This window comes from Magnolia sinica, chromosome 8, assembly GCF_029962835.1.
Source record: "Magnolia sinica isolate HGM2019 chromosome 8, MsV1, whole genome shotgun sequence".
NCBI classification, from domain to species: Eukaryota; Viridiplantae; Streptophyta; class Magnoliopsida; order Magnoliales; family Magnoliaceae; genus Magnolia; species Magnolia sinica.
In genome coordinates this window covers 16,749,853-16,770,802 of record NC_080580.1, presented here as the reverse complement: position 1 = coordinate 16,770,802, position 20,950 = coordinate 16,749,853, and the positions used below count along the sequence as shown (strand labels likewise).

General features: G+C 40.2%; 1 protein-coding gene across 1 annotated transcript; it reads right to left on the bottom strand.

The window, feature by feature from the left end:
* Positions 1–7,974: 7,974 nt before the first annotated feature.
* LOC131254143 (uncharacterized) lies at positions 7,975–12,257 on the bottom strand. The gene is made up of 6 exons (XM_058255148.1): positions 11,628–12,257; positions 11,148–11,307; positions 10,978–11,102; positions 10,795–10,911; positions 9,465–9,980; positions 7,975–9,027 (listed from the first exon to the last, which is right to left on the bottom strand). Exons 1-6 carry the CDS (start codon positions 12,255–12,257, stop codon positions 7,975–7,977), a joined length of 2,601 nt encoding a protein of 866 aa, XP_058111131.1.
* Between the last annotated feature and the right edge of the window lie 8,693 nt (positions 12,258–20,950).

The following is a 20,950-nucleotide window of genomic DNA, read 5'->3' as shown; positions in this document are numbered from 1 at the left end:
ACTTAAAAACAAAACCAGCGAGTTGGGGTCAACCGGGTTAGGACCCGGTCGACCGTGTCAGAGCTTGGCCTATCGCTACGGATTATAACCGTAGCCATAACTGTAGTGCTATCCACTTTTTTCTCTTTTTTATTTTTATTTTTCACATGGAGAACTTTTTCCCCCTTACATTTTTCTCTAATACATAATTATGTAAATATGTATATATAAGTATATAAAAATATTTTTCTATCTTTTAATTCATTTCTTTGTCTATTTATTTAACAAGCATATCTCCTAAACTAGAATGATTTACTTAACTTACCACATATGATTTTGGGGTAGGAGAAGCTAATTTAGCCAACCAACCTAGTTATTTTTCAAGATTCCATCGGGTCGATGGTCATAAGGTTCATGATCATCCTATTTGTATTTTTCCGGGCATGGATCATCTACAGTGAAGCCCATCTGGCTAACATTCTAGATCATAAGACCATAGCCTCCACTTATACGAGCTCATGACACAAGGATACTACTTTGAAGGAGATTTTGCTAACAACATTTCATGAGTCTCTTTTGATTCTCATTTGTGGAACGATGTTCTATTGAAACACAGAAACAGTTTGATGTTCATGAGGATGTTTATGTTAAAAGATGCCGTAAGAATGCATATATCATTTAGAGTGTATTCTTTCAAACCTTACTCATCTTCTAAACCCATACCCAAAGACACATATTACCCAAAACCATGTACATTGAGTCTGGGGCCCACCAAAACTGAATTTCATGAGTATGGGGCATTCATTCTCCACTGTTTTCTATCATGTGGCCCATTGAGCTTTGGATCTACATCATTTTTGGGTACATGAGAGTGAAGTGAAGGGAATTGACCGTGAAATGCATTGAATTGACCTTGAAGTGAAGCGAAATGACCGTAAAATGCATGGAAATATGAGCAGGGTAAACTGAATTATGAGCGGGGCAAACTAGAAAAACAGCGGGGCAAATTGAAATATGAGCAGGACAAACTAGAAAAACAGCGAGGCAAACTGAAATATGAGCGGGGCAAACTAGAAAAACAGCGGGGCAAACTAGAAAAACAGGAAAGCAAACTGAAGTATGAGCAGGGCAAACTAGAAAAACAGCGAGATAAACTGAAATATGAGCGAGGTAAACTAGTAATTGCCTGTTTGAGGTTGCTACGGCAGAATGCATTTCTTTGTCAAGATAAAACAAGGGCTTTATTTTTTAAAAAAAAAATTGGTTTGGTAAGACATGGGCTTGTTTTTAACTTGCAAAAACACAGAGAAAGATTTGTTCAAAGCTTCTTTTTCTATTAAATAAAAAAAGAATAAGGCCCTGTATGGTAGCCACTCCTGGATTTTTAAAGCAATTTGAAAACTTAGTTATAGAAATCTAATTTTATAGGCAATTGTTGTTTGGATGAAATTGGATGATATTCCATGATTAATTGGTCTAATTTGATGAAGAATATTATGAAATTTATGAGGTTGTGAATGAGATTACAAAGTAGAAAATTCATTTATCGTCCACCAAGATTACAAAGTATGCTATACATTAAAACACTAAATAAATTACAAAGTATGCTATTTTTCAGATATGAAAAACTTGCACTTCCGGCGATTATGCCCAGTTTGTTTGCATCGCCCACGCTTTGTTGTTTTCGATTCCTCTCCACACGATGAAATTCTGAGCTTTTTGGGTCTTCTAGCTGACCTCCTTTGTCCTGGGGGTTTAATTTGAGCAAAATACTCCTTGAAGCTCACTGAAATTTCTTCCCACTCAGATAGGGATAGCCTTACCTATTTTGCTTCGAGCCATAGTCAGAAGGATATCATCCAAAAAATTGCCCCCTCCATGCATTTGTCCCTTTGAGCCCAGGATATGCTAGAGAGCCCAGCTGTCAGCAGTTACCTTGAACTCAAGTACCTAAAGGACCCAACCCAATTTAAACAGATCTAGATCCACTTTCTAGACCTGCTTAAAGATCTGGTCGGATTTCGGTCCATCACTTTTAGAACACTGTAAATTTGGTCAGGTACAATACTTCAATTGGCTACCTATTGGATACCTGATTAGTTTAATATGAATATTGTATATATAAGTGTTTTACAGTATATACTAATAAAAATTATCGATATTGCTGTTATAGGGGTTGCTGGGAGTAGAAACCAGGTAACACTACATGCTGGATCAAATCCTAACCACCACACCATAGTAACCATCGAGTATGTAGAGGCAATTGTATTATTAATTCCTAAGTCCACGAGTACTTTGGCCACCCATCAACACACCCCCACGAGAGCCTATGTGGCAGATAAGTTTGATATCTAAGGCATCCGTTTTTCCATCTATTTTAAGGGGTTGAGCCCCAAATTGAAGCATATCAAAAGATCAAGTGGATCATACTATGAGAAACGGTAGGCAGAATGATTTTGATGTTTATCCCGCTCATTTTCATGTTTGCCCTGCTGATTTTTCAGTTTGCCCTGCTGATTTTCTAGTTTGCCCCATTGATTTTCTAGTTTCCCCTGCTGATTTTCCAGTTTCCCCCGCTGATTTTTCAGTTTACCCTGCTGATTTTTCAGTTTACCCCGCTGATTTCCTAGTTTGCCCCGCTGATCTTCTAGTTTCCCCCGCTGATTTTCCTGTTTGCCCCACTGAATTTAATGATTTGCCCTACTGAATCTCATGTTTTTCCCACTGAATTTCATGTTTTCCTCGTTGAATTTCATGTTTGTTCAGCTGAATGTCTAAGTTCCCTCCCTCAATGTTTAGGTTCCCTTCCACGTATGGGGTTTTGGTGTATACCTATTGCGATGAAAATGGAGGGGTATTACATAATCCGATGAACATGATATATTACAAATAAAACACCATTGTGGGGCGTAGCAAGCGTAATCGGATTGCGTACTGAGCTAGTCATTACGCTCCCATCGTACTGAGTAAACTTAGTTGGGCCCACATTGAATGTATGTAGTATAACCACGTTGTCCATCCATTTTTCCATCTAATTTAAAGGGTTGAGCCCCAAATTGAAGCATATCAAGAGATCAAGTGGATCATACCACGGGAAACAGTGGGCATAATGATTTCCACCGTTGAAACCATATTAGGCCCAACAGTAATGTTTGTTTGTGATCAAACATGTTCATAAAATGATTAAAACGTTGAGTCCCTGTTAAATTCAAGAGCAACTAATCAAATAACAAGCCTTTCTTGTTGCATGATAATATGGAGGAATGTTACTGAAAATTCAAAATAACTTGAAAGAGTTATGGTGTAATATGCATACTTTGGCATGTCACATCTCAACTTGATAGGTATCATTTTTGCATTGATTAGTGGATATTGTTAATACTTCTCAACTTGATTCGGAATTTTTTAAAAGAATTTTGCAATGGAATTGGATGGAATGTGTTGTTTGGAATTGGATTGAGTCCACTATCTAAATCAATCCTATATGCCTGCGTAATTTCAAAATACATGCGTAATTTCATTTTGAAATTACATTGATTCACGAGGTGTAGTGGGTTTTTACTTTACATCGTATCCTACACTATTGCTACTGAAATGATGTCTTGGGTTTGTTGCAATTTTGAAAATAAATTGAGGACTTTTTCTCTTTCATGGCAAGTGATAGGTCTTAGGTGGCCATGATTGTTGGCTATGAAAAAGATGGACTTCTCCGGAATCTCAAGAATTGCATTGTGTGATCGCCATATACAATCAAAACCGCATGCCTGTATTTGTATCTGTATGTGCATATGCATATCTATATATTTCTATAAGTATGTATGTTTGTATATGTGTATGAATTTACAAATGCATCATCATCACCATTATTATCTTAGTCTTCTCCTAAGAATTTGGGTTGGCTTTTAGGAAGTACATGGCAGAGGTTTCTACATGGAGCACTCTTTATAACCAACTCCAACCATGTGAACTACCAAAGCAACCAGAGCAACATTCATCACATTGGGCATTTATTGAAGCCAGACAGCTGCAATGTGCTTATTGAAACGAACATTTCGAGCATGATTCAAAGCATTCCTCAAAAGATCCATAAAGTATTCTTTTAGGACACCTCCATAGTTTAGTAGTGAAATTAAAGTCTTATTTAGGTACGTTTTCCTTGGTATCGATCCCTAGTGGGGGTGGCTAACATGGAGGATGTGTACTGGCATGGGTGTGTCTCACTTCACCGTCATTTCATGCATTTCATAGTCAATTCGCTTCACTTTATGGTCATTTCCATGCATTTCATGCTTGCCCCGCTTTTGTTTGCCCCACCGATTTTATAGTTTGCCCGCTCAATTTCTAGTTTGCCCGCTCAATTCCATGTTTGCCCGGCTCAATTTCATGTTTCCACTCGATTTTCTAGTTTGCCCCATTCATTTTCATGCCTTGCTGAATTTCATGCTTGCCCCGCTGATCTTCTAGTTTGCCCCGCTCATAATTCAGTTTGCCCCGCTCATATTTCAGTTTGCCCTGCTAATTTTCTACTTTGCCCCGTTCATTTTCATGATTGACCCGCTCATTTTCATGCTTGCCCCGCTCATTTTCTAGTTTGGTCCACTCATTTTCATGCTTGCCCTGCTGATCTTCTAGTTTGCCCCGCTCATTTTCTAGTTTCCCCCACTGATTTTCTACTTTGCCTCGCTCATATTTCATGGGAAATGGGAAATGGGAAATGAGATGTTTTGATCTTTCAATAAAATAGATTTTTAAAAAATGATTTCTTGAAAAATCTGATTTCATGGGGTCTACAATGTTTAGACTTTAATTATCCATTAAAACTCTTCTTCAGGAATTCCAACGAACGAAAGAAGTCTAACCACAACATTTTGTGACTAAGTTAAAGAAGTCTATGCTTTTAGCTAAGCATCCAAAATAGTTCACAAGAACCATCTATTCCACCTGACCCTGTATATTTATCCAAGTCATTGATACGGAGGAAACCATCATGAATGGGTCATGTCTAGTTTACATGTCTTGTTCCTCGTATCCATACCTTATCTGAATTACACAAGCAGGACATCTAGAGCTTGTAGTGCTAGATGAGCCCGCTAAGCATGCATGCAAATATGTCACTATCTAATACCGAGTGAAATAGGACACGTTCGAGTATTTATTGCCGAGAATAGGGCATAGCTCACTGATGCATGATTACACCACTCACATGCCAGTAAAATCATGCCTAAACTGGACTTGAGGCCTAACTATTGCACATTATCTGTAAATAGGGCTGTACATCAAGCTGAGTCGAGTTGAGGTGGCCAAGCTCGGCTTGACTCGTCCATGCTATACTCGAGTTTGAGCTCGAGCTCGAACTTGCCCTCGAGCTCAACATTGAGGCTTGGCTTGTTTGCCAAAGCTTTTGACTCGAGCTAGTGGTTCAAGTCGAGTCGAGTTTATCTTGAGTTTTGAAACTCAATTGAGCCATATACAAACTAAATTGTCTAAAAGTTATGCAACTTGCCTGTAACCTAGGGTTAGATGAATTCCCTATAATCTAGAGGGATGTAGATTGCCCACAACAACTTAGGGTAGGAATTCCTTACTATTGAAAGATATGTGGGTCTCATGTCAATTCATTTTGACTACTCTCGTTATGATATACGACAAAAAATGAGACAAATCTAAAAAAATGAATTGACTACTCTCATTATGATATAAGACAAAAAATGAGACAAATCTAAAAAATAAGTAGGCAAGACAACTGACCTAGTCGACCCCAACTACCTGACCCAGTCGATTGGGTCCCTGGACCATGGTACCTTTGGTTACGGATTAGCGATACCTATGGCTACGGTTATAATCTGTAGCCATCAGTCTACGTTTACAAGGACAGATATTTTACTTAAAAACAAAACCAGCAAGTTGGGGTCAACCAGGTTGGGACCCGGTCGACCGGGTCAAAGCTTGGCCTATCGCTACGGATTATAACCGTAGCCATAGCTGTAGTGCTATGCACTTTTTTCTCTTTTCTCTTTTTATTTTTTTATTTTTATTTTTTACATGGAGAACATTTCCCTTACATTTTTCTATAGTACATAATTATGTAAATATGTATATATAAGTATATAAAAATATTTTTCTATCTTTTAATTCATTTCTTTGTCTATTTATTTAACAAGCATATCTCCTAAACTAGAATGAGTTACTTAACTCACCACATATGATTTTGGGGTAGGAGAAGCTAATTTAGCGAACTAACCTAGTTATTTTCCAAGATTCTATTGGGTCGATGGTCGAAAATCCATTTCATTCACTTCGCGGTCAATTTCATTCACTTCGCGATCTGAAAATCACTGGGGCAAACTAGAAATTCAGCGGGGCAAACATGAAATTGAACAAGGCAAACATGAAATTAGGCTGAAAGTCGGGCGGGTTGGTTCGGGTTGGTGCTCAAGACTAACCAAACCCAACCTAAGTTTATCGGGTTAGTGTTTGTATAGCCCAAGCTCACCCGATACATTTCGCCCGAGCCCAACCCAATGTCGGGTCGGTCGGGTTGAACCCACTCAACTTTCAGCCGTACATGAAATTGAGCAGGCAAACTAGAAATTCAATGGACAAACATGAAAATGAGTTAGGCAACCATGAAAACAATGGGCAAACTAGAATGCTTGGGCAAACTGCATTATGAGCGGGCAAACTAGAAAAACAATGAGAAAATTGAAATATGAGCGGGGTAAACTAGAAAAATAATGGGCAAACTAGAAAAACAACGGAGCAAACTAGAAAAACAATGGGGCAAATTGAAATATGAGCAGGGCAAACTAGAAAATCACGGAACAAACTGAAATATGAGCGGGCAAACTAGAAAAACAGTGAGGCAAATTGAAATATGAGCGGGAGAAACTGGAAAAATAGCGAGGCAAACCGAAATATGAGCGGGCAAACTAGAAAAGCAATGGGCAAACTAGAAATATGAGTGGGGCAAACTAGAAAAACAGTGGGGCAAATTGAAATATGAGCGGGGCAAACTAGAAAAACAGTAGGGTAAACTGAAATATGAGCGAGGCAAACTAGAAAAATAGCGGGGTAAACAAGAAAAACAGCGGGATAAACTAGAAAAATAATGAGACAAACTGAAATATGAGCGTGGCAAACAAGAAAAACAACAGGGCAAATGTCGGGTCTCATTTGTCAATGTCATTTCCAAGGACTCAAGCTAACAAGATATGCCGAATTTTTCTCTCCCAAATAGACTGCGTGCTATGCTACATGACTTTTTAAAGGAGTAGTCCTATTTTTAACTTAGTTTTTTAAAGAAAAAAATGAAGTTCTTTATGATGAATAATCACGTATAAATTAATAAAATCATAGATAACAAAAATAAGTCCTATATTGAAGTATAATAAACTAGTGTAATAACAAAAATATTAGCACATAATGGATTGGCACGTAATTAAAATAACAAACTAATGTAATAACAAAAATATTAGCACGTAATTGAAATATAATAAACTAATGTAATAAGTCCTATATTGAAATATAACAAAAATGAAGTTCTTTCTAGTTTTCCCTGCTAAATTTCATGTTTGCCTTGCTCAATTTCATGTTTGCCTCGCTGAATTTCTAGTTTGACCACGAAGTGATTGAAATTGACCACGAACTGAATGAAATGGATTTTCGACCAATGTCCCGATGGAATCTTGTAAAATAACTAAGTTGATTGGCTAAATTAGCTTCTCCTACCCCAAAATCATGTGTGGTAAGTTAAGTAAATTATTATAGTTTAGGAGATATGCTTGTTAAATAAATAGACAAAGAAATGAATTAAAAGATAGAAAAATATTTTTATATACTTATATATACATATTTACATAAAACATGATTTGGGAAAGAAGAGGCTTCTATTCTTAGAGCCGCACAAAACCAGTATTTATACATGAATGGGGAGGATCTACAGAGATTACAAAGAAGATATTGGGATCTACAGAGATTACAAAAAAGATTACAAGATTATAGAGGAGAGATTTCTGCTGTAGATGAGCTGGCTGGATGCGTTCCTTCAACACTCCCCCTCAAGCGGGGTCTAAAGATATTCAAAAGGCCAAGCTTGACAATGATAGCATCATGCTGGTCACGTGAAAGAGGTTTAGTGAAAATATCTGCCAATTGGTCCCCAGTGCGAACATGTGGAGTTATAATTTCATGGGATTTAATCTTCTCTCGAATAAAATGGCAATCCACCTCAATATGCTTTGTGCGCTCATGAAAAACCGGATTAGTAGAAATGTGAATGGCAGCCTGATTATCACACATCATCGGCATAGGGCTAGATGGAGAGAAGCCAAGCTCGGTCAGAAATTTCTTAAGCCAAAGTAATTCATAAGTTGTATGGGCCATAGCCCTATATTCGGCCTCAGCACTGGATCGAGCAACAACCGGCTGCTTCTTACTTTTCCAAGTAACCAAATTGCTCCCCACAAACGAGCAATAACCGGTTGTAGATTTCCGGTCATCTTTGGCACCGGCCCAGTCTGCATCAGAAAAAGCAAAAATAGACAAGTGTCCATGTCTGGAATAAAGAAGGCCCTTACCAGGAGAACCTTTGAGATAACGGAGAACATGATAGGCAGCATCAAAATGGGCAGCCCGTGGTGAGTGCATAAACTGACTGAGCACACTCACAGCATGAGAGATATCGGGTCGTGTAATAGTTAAGTAAATAAGACGGCCAATGAGTCGCTGATACGGACCAGGATCTGAGAGAGACTCACCAAGGAGAGAGGTGAGTTGATGATTGATCTCAAGAGGAGTAGCAACAGGCTTACAGCCCAGCATACCCGTCTCATTGAGTAAATCCAATGTATATTTCCTCTGATATAAGGAAATACCAGAGCAAGAACGAGCAATCTCAATGCTAAGGAAGTAATACAAGGAGCCTAAATCTTTTACCTCAAAGGTACTAACAAGATGAGACTTAATGTCAGATATAGTAGTAGAATCATCGCTCGTAACAATGATGTCATCAACGTAGACCGAGACCACCGTAAGCCCTTTAGTGATGCGCTTTCAAAAAAACAAAATGATCGGAGCTACACTGGCAAAAATGGGCAACCTGCATAGCATGAGTGAATATGTCGAACCACGCCCCTGGTAACTGCTTGAGACCATAGATGGACTTGCAAAGGCGACAAACTTTATGTTCCTCCCCGTTATGACGAAACTCGGGAGGTAAGGACATAGACTTCTTCAGGAAGGTCACCATATAAAAAAGCATTCTTGACATTGAGTTGACGCGCACAGTGGCCAATCTAAATTTGCAGTCATAGATAAGAGAACCCAAATAAAATTTATTTTGGCAACTGGAGTAAAAGTTTCTGTGTAGTCGATGCCATAAATCTGTGTGAAGCCTTTTGCAACAAGGCTTGCTTTGTATCGATCAATAGTACCATTAGATATATGCTTGACAGTGTAAACCTACTTACAACCCACTGCATGTTTACCGATTGGTAAATCAACAAGCTTCCAAGTTTGATTTTTTCTAAGGCATTCATCTCCTCAAGCATAGCATGCTTCCAGTGAGGGTTTGCCAAAGCCAAATCTACTCGTGTAGCAATAGATACAGAATCAACATTGGCAAGAAAAGTTCTATAGGATGGAGATAATGACTGATAAGAAACGAAATGCTGGATAGGATGAAACGTGCAAGTACGAATACCTTTCTTAGGAGAAGCAGAAAGAGCCGAGGCAGGAGCAGATCGCGGAGCGTCGGATGATGGTGGAGGCAGTGATGTGGTGGCTCGTCCTTTTCGGTGCTGCAAGATAGATGAGGCTTGAGTGCAAACATAGTCCTGTAAATGAAGAGGTCGAGAGTTGGGACGAGTGGAGCGGCGTGGTGGCGGTGGTGGAGTTGTGGAAAGTGATGGCGGAGAAGGTGAGGTAGGGGACGGTGAGTTTAGAAAAGGGATAGGAGTAACATGTGGGGATAAGAGAGGAGATGAAGTCGTTGGAGAAAAAAACTGAGAGACTCAAAAAATGTCGCATCTAGAGTGACATAGCGACGACCGGTATGCGGATCCACAAATTTATAACCTTTTTGGGTAGGTGAATACCCAACAAACATGCAAGAGATAGATCTATCTGATAACTTTGTTCGAGATGTAGAGAAATCATGCACATAAGCAGTGCAACCGAAGACTCGAAGAGGAATATCGGTGACATGATGAACTTTCTTAAATAAAGAAATCGGAGTCTGAAAGTTCAAAGCAGAATGAGGCAGTCGATTGGCCAAGTAACATGCAGTGAGAATTGCATCTCCCCAATAACGTTTGGGAACATGCATCTCAGTGAGGAGGCAACGAGTGATATTCAATAATTGTTGGTTTTTTCTTTCTGCCATCCCATTTTGCTGAGGAGTGGAAGCACAAGTGGTGTTTGACTCGATACCGTGCTGACGAAGATAGGAAAGAAAAACATTTGAGAGGTATTCGTCACCATTATCACAGTGAAGGACCTTGACTTTAGCATCAAACTGATTAATCAACCAAATATAAAAAGATCTAAAAGTTTCAAACACATCACTTTTATTTTTAAGAAGATAGATCCAAGTCATCTTGGTAGTACAATCTATAAAAGACACAAAATACCGAAATCCCATATAAGAGGGAATAGGAGCAGGTCCCCAAATATCAGATTGAATGACAGAAAACATAGAACCAGAGTATTTTTTCAAGACTAAAAGAAATGAAACACGTTTCTGCTTGGATAAAGCACAAGTACTATACTGAAAGATCTTAACATCTTGGTGAGAAACTAAAGTAGGAAATAAATTACGTAAAATGGAAAAAGAGGGATGACCATATCGACAGTGCCATCGAAAAAAATCCTCCTGAGTGACTGAAAGAAGATGAGCTGTTGTGCGAGGTTGAACATCTTCTGCGTCCTGAGATCCTGAAACATATAATGAGATGGAAGAAAAATGGCAGCACAATTAAATTGTTTGGTGAGTGCACTAACAGAAAGCAAATTGGAGTCAAGACCCGGGACAAGAAGGGTCTTGTCGAGGGAGACAGTAGAGGTCAGAGGAACAGTTCCTGACCCCGTAATGGGAGTAAGGTTTCCGTTTGCTAACTTGACTGAACCTAAAGTAGAATTGGGATGAAAAGATGAAAAAAAGTGAGACATACCAGTCATATGATCGGTGGCCCCGGTGTCTATGACCCAGGGTTGGGAAGAGGAGGCAGGAGTGGATGTAATGGACATTGGGGAACTAGAAGTAGCCATGGATTTTGAGACTGAAAGGCTAGCCTTCTGGGCGATCAGGTTATCATATTCTTCTCGGAAAATCTGTACCACAGGAGTGGGGTCTCCTCGAATTCAGTAACAGACAAATTGGCCCATCGGCCACTTGACGAACGATCACGTCCACGAGCAAAGGCTCCCCGCATGGGAGGTCTACCATGTTTGATCCAGCAATTGTCAACCATATGGTTGGTATGTTTGCAATGAGTGCAAAAAAGAGAACCACGACCACGGCCTCGAGTTCCACGACCTCGACCCTTATTATCAGAAAAAGGAGCATCAGCCTGTAAGGCAGACTGTGTGATCGAGACATGTGGAATCATAACCTGCTTTCATTTTTCTTCTCTTGCAAGCTGAGCATAAACCTGATTCAAGGTCATCGTCTCAGCGTTGTGGATGATTTGTTGTCGGAGTATCTCGTACTCATTATTAAGGCCATCTAAAAACTTGAAGATCCGGCGTCGCTCCTGACGTTTCTTGATAAGAATCACATCTCGAGAACAATAGGTATCTTCCTCATCATGATAGGCGAGCTCCTCCCATAAACTCCGGAGTTTAGCATAGTACTCTGTGAGGCTTTTGTCGTTCTGTTGGAGAGAGGCGATCTCCTTCTCTAATTGAAAGATGCGTGACATGTTGTGCGCATCGCTATAGAGTTCATGGACCGTGTCCCATATTTCTTTTACCGTTTTTAAGAAAAGAAGGCCACTTCGGACATTGTCGGCCATAGAGTTCCATAACCATGACATTACAATCATGTCATCAGATTCCCATTCTACTTTCTTGGAGTCTCCATCGGCTAGACATGAAAGGGTCCCAGTGATGTGGCCAAGTTTCCATTTGCCGCCAATAAAGATGCGGACAGCCTGTTGCCACTGGAGAAAATTAGGCCCTGTGAGAGGAGATGATGTGATCTTCAGTCCTGGATTTTCAGATTGTTTGAAATCCTCATCATGAGAGGATGAAATATTGTCAAAGACCGTGGACGATGCCATGGAGAAATAGCAAGGCTTAGGGGAATCTCCTTCCCTTTTTTTTTCCCTTTTTTTTTCTCTCTTTTCTTCTCTCTCTCTTTTTTTTTTTTTTTTCTTTTTTGAAAAAAAAATTCAACAGCCCACAAACAGTGAGCAAGAACCAACAATAATATGAGCTCCAAGCTTACCTGCGAATAAGACTACAAACGAAACAATCTAGGCCCAAACAAACCGAACCTAAAAAAAAACATGCCCAAATAGTAAGTCTGTACCGATCTAACAGCGAACTGGACCACCAAGCGAGCAAGGCCCACAGGACTTGAACAAGACAAACCAGCAATCCTCGCTCAGCAATACATGTGCAAGCAACAATTAGATGGACCGACCGTGGCCCATGGCAGTATGGACGATTAGCAAGGGCCACTATGTCAACTGAAGTAGAATGACCCAATTATATCTGGGCTACAGAGATGGCCTAGCAAATGAGGTAGGTGGGCCTCACTTTGTTACGTGGTGCATACGTCAAATTATAAAAGCAGGCAGTGGGCCACCACGTCACCAGCAACAATGGCAAATGGCCATAATTTTGATGGTGGGCCCTGAATAGCTTGATCAACGGTGATGGATAATACCAACAACAGGCCCACTGCAGATCATGGCCAAATCAAGGACCCTCACAATGTAGGCCTGATCGTTGTAAATAATCTGATGGAGTGCTTGCAGGGGTTCTGGTTGCTACCGGATTCAATGGAAGATGCGATGATCAATCATCGATGGTAATACTCTGGCTCTTGGCAGGAGACAATTCAGCAAAGAAGAAAAAGTAGGGCATTGCCGTTACGCATCTGATGCCATCGGTTCATTGCTTGTAGAGGGTTGCATTGACATTCTATGTAAGAACTTTGATGCAGTCAAAGATTGGTCATGGATGAAAGAACAGAAGCTCAAAGAAAAGAAGCTCAAAGATTGGCCCAGGTCGAGAATTGCTCTGATACCATGTTGTAAAACAAGATTTGGGAAAGAAGAGGCTTCTATTCTTAGAGCCGCACAAAACTAGTATTTATACATGAATGGGGAGGATCTACAGAGATTACAAAGAAAATATTAGGATCTACAGAGATTACAGAAAAGATTACAAGATTATAGAGGAGAGATTTCTGCTGTAGATGAGCTGGCTGGATGCGTTCCTTCAACACTCCCCCTCAAGCGGGGTCTAAAGATATTCAAAAGGCCAAGCTTGGAAATGATTGTGTCATGCTGGTCACATGAAAGAGGTTTAGTGAAAATATCTGCCAGTTGGTCCCCAGTGCGAAATCCGTAGCCATAGGCCCATCTCTGACCTGGTCGACCGGGTCCCAACCCGGTCGACCCCAACTCGCTGGTTCCTTTTTTTTTTTTCTTCCTTTCCTACTGTGATCCCCACCAATTTTTGTGGGTCCCATTATGAGGTATGTGTTATATCCAAACCGTCCATCTATTTGGCGAACTCGTATTAAGGCTTGAGATGAAAAATAAGACAGATCTAGCTATCAAGTGGACCACACTGTAAAAGGCAGTGGGGAATTGAACGTCTACCATTGCAACCCTTTTAGGGGTTACACAAGTTTTGGATCATTATGAAATTTGTTTTTCCTCTTCATCCAGGTCTTTGTGACCCTATGAATGAACTTAGATGGGGAGGATTTCTCACAAACATCACAATGGGCCCCCTAAAGGTTTCTAATGGTTGACGCTCATTCAAAATTGTTTCCTGTAATGTGGTACAGTTGAGATTTGGATATACCTAATTTTGGTCTCATATAATAAAATGATCTGGAAAAATATATGGATGGCATGGATGAAAAGTATACATCATGGTGGGGTTCACAGACCACCGACCGTCCGCCATTAGCTGGTGGTAGGGGGAGTACCGAATCCGTTTTCGTTAAAAGGAGGGGTATTTTCGTCCTAAAACTCCGACTCCGTACGAGGAGGTCCAAGTGCGTATTCTAAGTTTGTACTGCTATCATGGACAAGCCGAGTCGAGCTTAGCCCACCGCGACTCGACTCAGCTCGATGCCCACCTCTACTCAACAGGCAATCCGCGTTCAATTTCAGGACGCGGATTGCGTCCTACCCCCGCCAGTCTCTAGTCTCAAACGGACAGTTACGTGGGTGGCCCAACGTGATGTATCTTTTTATCTAAGCCGTACATTTCTTTTCATAGATTATTTTGAGCCGTGGAAACAAAATGAATCAGATCCAACGCTTAAGTGGACCACACTAAATAATAAGCTTAGTTGCATTAAATGCAAGAGTTATTTGTAGTGTGATTTATTTGAGCATTGGATCTATCCCATTTTTGTTTTATTTCATTAAAATGATATTAGAAAAGATATGGACGGCTTGGATAAATAGATACATCACGGTGAGCCTGCCCACAGAACTGCCGGTTTGGGGGGTTAGGATAAAAGCCGAATGCTCACATGCGCACCAGTTCACAGTGAGAACTTTTTGGTGGGCCCACAAACATGATGTAAGTATGAAATCTGAACGGTTCAAGTAATGCAGCACTCATGAAACCCCTAAGGCCCAACTTTTACTTTGAACCAAAACTTTGGTGGGCTGTGAAAAAAGAAAAATGTTTTGTCCCTTGATTTGTATTTATCTTTGCTATGGCCTACTAGAGTTTTCCATCATGATGAAAATTGGTCCCTTATGGTTTCATGGGATTCCGCATCACATGGATAGTCTAGATTAGACTCTCATGACATGTGTGCAAAAGTAATCACGATATGCCTACAGTGTCGGACGCGGATTGCGTCCTACCCCACCGGTCTCTGGCCCCAAATGGGCGGTTATGTGGGCGGGCCCACCATGATGTATCTGTTTATCCAAGCCGTCCATCCCTATTCTCGTATCATTTTAAGGCATTAATAGAAAATTGAGGTAGATCCCACGTTCAAATAGACCACACAACAAATGACTCTCGCATTTAATGTACCTGGCATTTAATGTTTTGTGTATTTAATGCAATAACGTTTATTATTTGGTGTGGTCCACTTGAGCGTTGGATCTACGTCAGTTTTGTATTCATGCCTTAAAATGATATGAGAAAAAGGGATGGACGGCTTGGATAAACAGATACATCACGGTGGGCTCTCCCATGGAACTGACCGTTCGGGGCTAGAGACGGGCAGGGGTAGGATGCAATCCGCGTCCCCCGCAGTCAGCGTCCCACCAACCTCGGCGGATCCGGGTCTCGCCTAATTGGCTACCAAGTGAGTGTTACCATTATTGTGGGGCCCACCATATAAACATCACTGTGGGCTTTAGAAAGGTTTCAAAAGTGGAAATTAATACTTACACTGTTTCCTGTAGTATGGTCCACTTGAGCTTTGGATATGCTTTAATTTTGGGCTCAACCCCTAAAATGATATGGAAAAACGGATGGACAGTGTGGATAAATTACATGCATTCAAGGTCGCCCAACAGAGTTTACTCAGTACGATAATAGCATACTGAGTAACTCAGTACGCCATCCGATTTCCCTTCAAATGACCTAAGAAAAGAAATGTACAAGCTTTGATAAAAAAATAAAAATAAAAATACATCAAGGTGGGCCACACAGAAAACTTCCGGGCTAGAGGCCCAACCTGGTTTGAAAATGTGAGAGTAATTCACCTTGAAAATTGATGCAAAAGTGCTGACATCAATATATAGACCCCCACCGTAATGTATATGATATATTTGTACCATTCATCTATTTTATTAGAACATTTTGGAGCATGATCCGAAAAATGAGTAAGATACAACAGTCAAATGGCCCACAAAGGAAACAGCGGCTCTAATTCGTCCACTGTTAAAAATTGTTCCCCTGCCATTTCCCGACGGATGGAATGGGCAGCTGGGACAGTGCCAATAATGGATGGCCCAGTCCAATTTTCAAGTATGCCGTTGTTACGGGAAAAAAGAAGAAGAAGAAGAAAAAAGAAGAAGAAGAAGAAGAAGAAGAAAAAAGAAGAAGAAGGGGTGATTTAAAAACACTTTTGAACGGTTCTTATTCAATTGTATATATGTAATTTAAAAACACCGTTGGATTTACGTTTCAATGATCAGACATGAATGGAGGGCATAGACCCAAAAGTTTCTCAAATTGAACTCTTTTAAGCCTCTTTTCCTTACAAGGCCTGCCCTAGCATGGCTCAGCCCTATAGGCTAAGGGCTAAGGCCTTCTTAGCTCGATTAGGTCAGGGCCAAGGGCTTATGGAACTACCAGCCACGGCCAAATTACAGCCTGGCCGGTCTCCATATATGGGCTGGGCCTTAAAAGCCCATTGGATTGATCAGCCTATCAACAGTTTCCAGCCCCTACTAGGACAAACGAACATATGTGGGCGATGGTCGTAATTTTCCATTTAAATTCCAGCATTTGGATGGCTAGAATTTGAGGAATTGAACATCCTATGATAGTGCCCACCCAATGAACGGCTTGATCACCGATGGACAGGCCCAGCCCACCTGTACTTTTGTCGGGCCAACCTAATTTTATCGAGCATAAAGAATACCTCATTCCACAAAGCTACTAATCCGGTGGTGGCCCACATTAGGAGATATGTTATGTTCAACTGCAACCATTAGTCCAAATGTAAAAAAGGATATTGGACGGATAAGATAATCCAAATAGGGCTGAAAGTCTAACGGGTTCAAAACAACCGACCGGACATTGGGTTGGGCTTGGGCAGGATGTATCGGGTTTGTTTTTGAGCTTGGGCTATACAAACACCAAACCGATAAAACTTGGGTCGGGATCAGGTTGTGGTCCCGGGTTGCCTGACCCAACCCGCACCCGATCTATATATAAGTTATAAATTATAATTGAATGCGGATTGTCAGTGTTGAAGGCACAGGTACAGTGCTATCAAGCCTCATTGGTCTGCATCATTTCCGATGACTCAAGCTAACAAGATGCACATAATTTCTCTCTCCCAAATAAATTGTGTGCTACACGACAAGACTTGTAAAGGAGTAATGCTCCTATATTCTAGCTTGTTTGTTTTTAAAACAATAAAGTTTTTTATGGTAAGTATTTACATATATAATTAATAAAATCATAGGTACAAAAAATAAGATGTGTATTGAAATATAATAACAAAAATATTAGCATGTATTCACCCAACTAGCCCGACCAAGCCTGCTTGGGTTGGGTTGGGTTGGGTTGGGTTGGGTTGGGTTGAGGTATAGGAACCTGGGGTTGGGTTAAGATTGAGCACCAACACGGCCCAACTTGCCCGACTTTCAGCCCTAAATCCAAATAAGTATTTTTGGGGTACTTTGCATTTACTATGGGCCCGCGGCATGGAACCACATGGATTATCAATAGGTGGGCCCCACATGAGTATGACAAACGTCTAGCAATTGCTGTTCCTTCTTAGCAGCCCAATATTTTCACACGTGACTCACTTGATGAGTGCCTAAGCACAAGGTTCCTGCAATTGGAACCTAGGCGTGACCCACCATGATGTTTGTGAGAGATCCACCCTGTTCATTAGTTTTGCCAGGTCATTTTAAGACATGAGCCCATAAATGAGGTGGATCCAAACTCAAGTGGGCTACACGAGAACAAAATCTGGTGGGGTTGGTTTTGCCAAGTCATTTTAAGACATAAGCCCATAACATCTGGCAGGGTGCGGAAATGCCTATGGTTGAAAGGTAGGTGGGCCCACTATTTCTATCATGTGGCCCACTTGAGTTTTGGATCCGCCCTTTTTTTGTGGCATGTTCTAACATAGGCTGAGAAAACGGATGGACCGGGTGGATTTCCCATAACATCATAGTGGGCCCCACCTAGCTAGTTCCTGCGGTCGGGGGTGGCAGGCATTCGGCATCTAGCATCCAGGATTGGGAATCCAAGTACAAATGTATCAAATGATCTCAGCCATCTGATCATTGGCCCTCAAAAGCAACGATGGATGCTCCAGATTGAATTGAGTCATCCACCCTTCATTTAAGCAAACATTTGTACTAGACCCTAACTTTCAAAAGGGCCCGAGCCCAGGTCGAATTAGATTTTCATAATTTAGGGCTACGCCAAGCCCACACGTGTGTACAAGTCAGATATCACGTGGACAGGTGAAACATCCAAGCCATCCATCAGGTGAAACTCACCCTGTAGATGTAACTGCAAGAAGATAAAGGCGGTCCATTGGAAAATAAAATAAAAATTGACGGCTTAAAATTCTTTTCCTGATTTTTCACAACCGTACATTTGTTTAGTTAGTTGTGTCCCATCTGAATATTATACCGATCTGAATCTTGGAACATAGGATCTAAATAGTGTTACCTTCCTGATTCATGGTTTGGATCTTTCACATGTATGCGACGCCGGCGTATGTTATAAAAGGTGGGGTCCACAGCCCTAAATTTCTCTACATCCCGTCATATTACTATAGAGTACGTCGGGAACTTAGCCTTTGAGTATAGGTCATCTTTAAATGATCCAAACCATTTATATGATGATAAATCTCTCTATTGGATTATTTAATCCCTTCGATAGTTTTATTATTATTATTATTATTTATTATAAATTTTCAAATGAACGGTCACCATATTTTTTGTATAATCATTGAATTTAAATATTCAATATGAGATATTTTTTTGGGAATCCCCCATCCAAGGGGATTCATATGAAATAAACGGTTTTTATAATTAAAAACAACCCAAATCCAACTGCTAGAGTCCAGTCGCATCTGATTATAGTACGTCGGGATGTATCGGAAGAAATCTCTCATTCATCTACTTCCTTTGGACGGCCATTCCGGGCCCAGGGCCGAGCCCATCTCGATTTGACAGCAGAATTACCTCTGAGGGTCCAGTCAACATGTCCACGGACCAACGGGTACCTGATGGACCCGACCAATTTTAATGGGTCAGGCTCTGGGTCGGTTTAGAAATCGGGTCAAGACATGGAAGCGTTTAACGTGTCACAGATATGTTCATAGCATGGTTGGGCCAAAAGAAGATGAACCATAAATTGGCCGTAAATTTTGATCCAGGTATCATTACGGGAGACACAACCTATCAATCTTTAGTGAAACAGGCCATCCATTTGAGGTAAATTGACCCACCATTTGTCCATTTTATCAGAAAATGCATGATTTCAGCTAAAAAATGATTTTTTAGGAAAAATTATTATTTTTAGTAATTTCAAAATTTTAAATATTTTTAGAGTTTTAGATTTTCTTCCTTTTTAAAAATAACTTGTAATTATGCTAGGACTCTTCTAGCAAAAGTTTGTTTAAAATTTTTATTTTTAGAAATTAAGTTTTAGAAGAGTTTAAGTAGAATTAGGATTTTTATTAGAGTTAGAATTTTAATATTTTATATTAATGATGTAATAGGGACATACATAACAACAATTATCCATTAATGAAATTTTGATTTTTAGAATTATTTTTAGTTTCTATCTTTTCTTGTGGATTTGAGGCATCTCTGTGAGGAATCCAGAGAAGCTCTTTGGATTCAGAGTAATTATCCTCTTGAGGAAGACAGTGATCGACCTCATCATCGTTATGGGGCGCACAACCTATCAATCTTTACTGAAATGGGCCATTGAGGTGAAACCACATTTGTCCGTTTTGTCAGAAAACGCGCACTTTTAGCTCAAAAATGATTTTTTATAATCTTTTTTACTATTTTTAGTAATTTCAATTTTTAAAATATTTTTCTATTTTTAGAATTTTAAATTTTCTTACTATTTACAAATAACTTGTAAATATGCTAGAACTCTTTTAGCAATAGTTTGTTTGAAATTTTTATTTTTAGAAATTAGGCTTTAAAAGAGTTTAAGTAGAATTAGGATTTGCATTAGAGTTAGAATTTTAATATTTTATATTAATGATATAATAGGGACATACATAGCAACAATTATTTATTAATGAAAATTTGATTTCTATAATTACTTCTAATTTCTATCTTTCCTCGTGGATTTGAGACATCTTTATGAGGAGTCCTGAGAAGCTCCATGGATTTGGAGTAGTTATCCCCTTAAGGAAGACAATGATTGATTTCATCACGTTCATCCCTGCATCAGGGTCTGCTTACACATCGTGTCCAAACTGTACAACTTTGTGCAATCTAATCCATCCATCCAGTGGGCCTGACCATGTAAATGCCCTTATTTGATCCAGACCTGATCCGAAATGAAGGTCCAAAGACTCAATGGGTACTCGACGGATACCTGGTCTCATCGATTTGGGTTCTAAAACATGGCCCCGGGCCCAGAAAAATTTAAACCCGATCACGGTAGTAATGTATAAGCCCAGCTCTTCTTGGGGCAGGCCCAACATGAGTTGATGGCCCAGCTTGTTAAAGACCTATTTTTAAATGAAGAGCTCATCCAAATGGCAATGCATTCAATGAGGACCGTTGGTCTTGTTTTCAGCATGTTATGGCCCCACACTGAACGGGCGGTGTCAGACCTGAACATTGAAAATGGACCCTCCGTCAACTTTTCCTTGTACACTGAACCGTTTTGCAAACGTGAATTCAGCCTGATTTTTTTATATGGCCATTTTCATGGTGGGGCCCACCTAATGAGTGGCTCATATCTCAGCGAGTTTTCCCGGAAACTACACACATCTCTACATGTGGAGATGCACGACAGATACATGCGGGATCCGAGATTTGCATGTGGGCCCTCTAGAGATGACCTGGTCGGTAAATCAACCTGGCCC

Bases quoted from the DNA above. Each gene is read 5' to 3' on its own strand.
- LOC131254143 (XM_058255148.1), bottom strand. From the start codon at position 12,257: ATGGCATCGTCCACGGTCTTTGACAATATTTCATCCTCTCATGATGAG. The intron at 9,981-10,794 runs GTAATTTATTTC...TGAGTCTCTCAG, and splicing joins TCCCTCTTTTTCCATTTTAC to TTTTTTTCTCCAACGACTTC. The intron at 9,028-9,464 runs GTAAACATGCAG...TTTTTTTGAAAG, and splicing joins GCTTGTTGATTTACCAATCG to CGCATCACTAAAGGGCTTAC.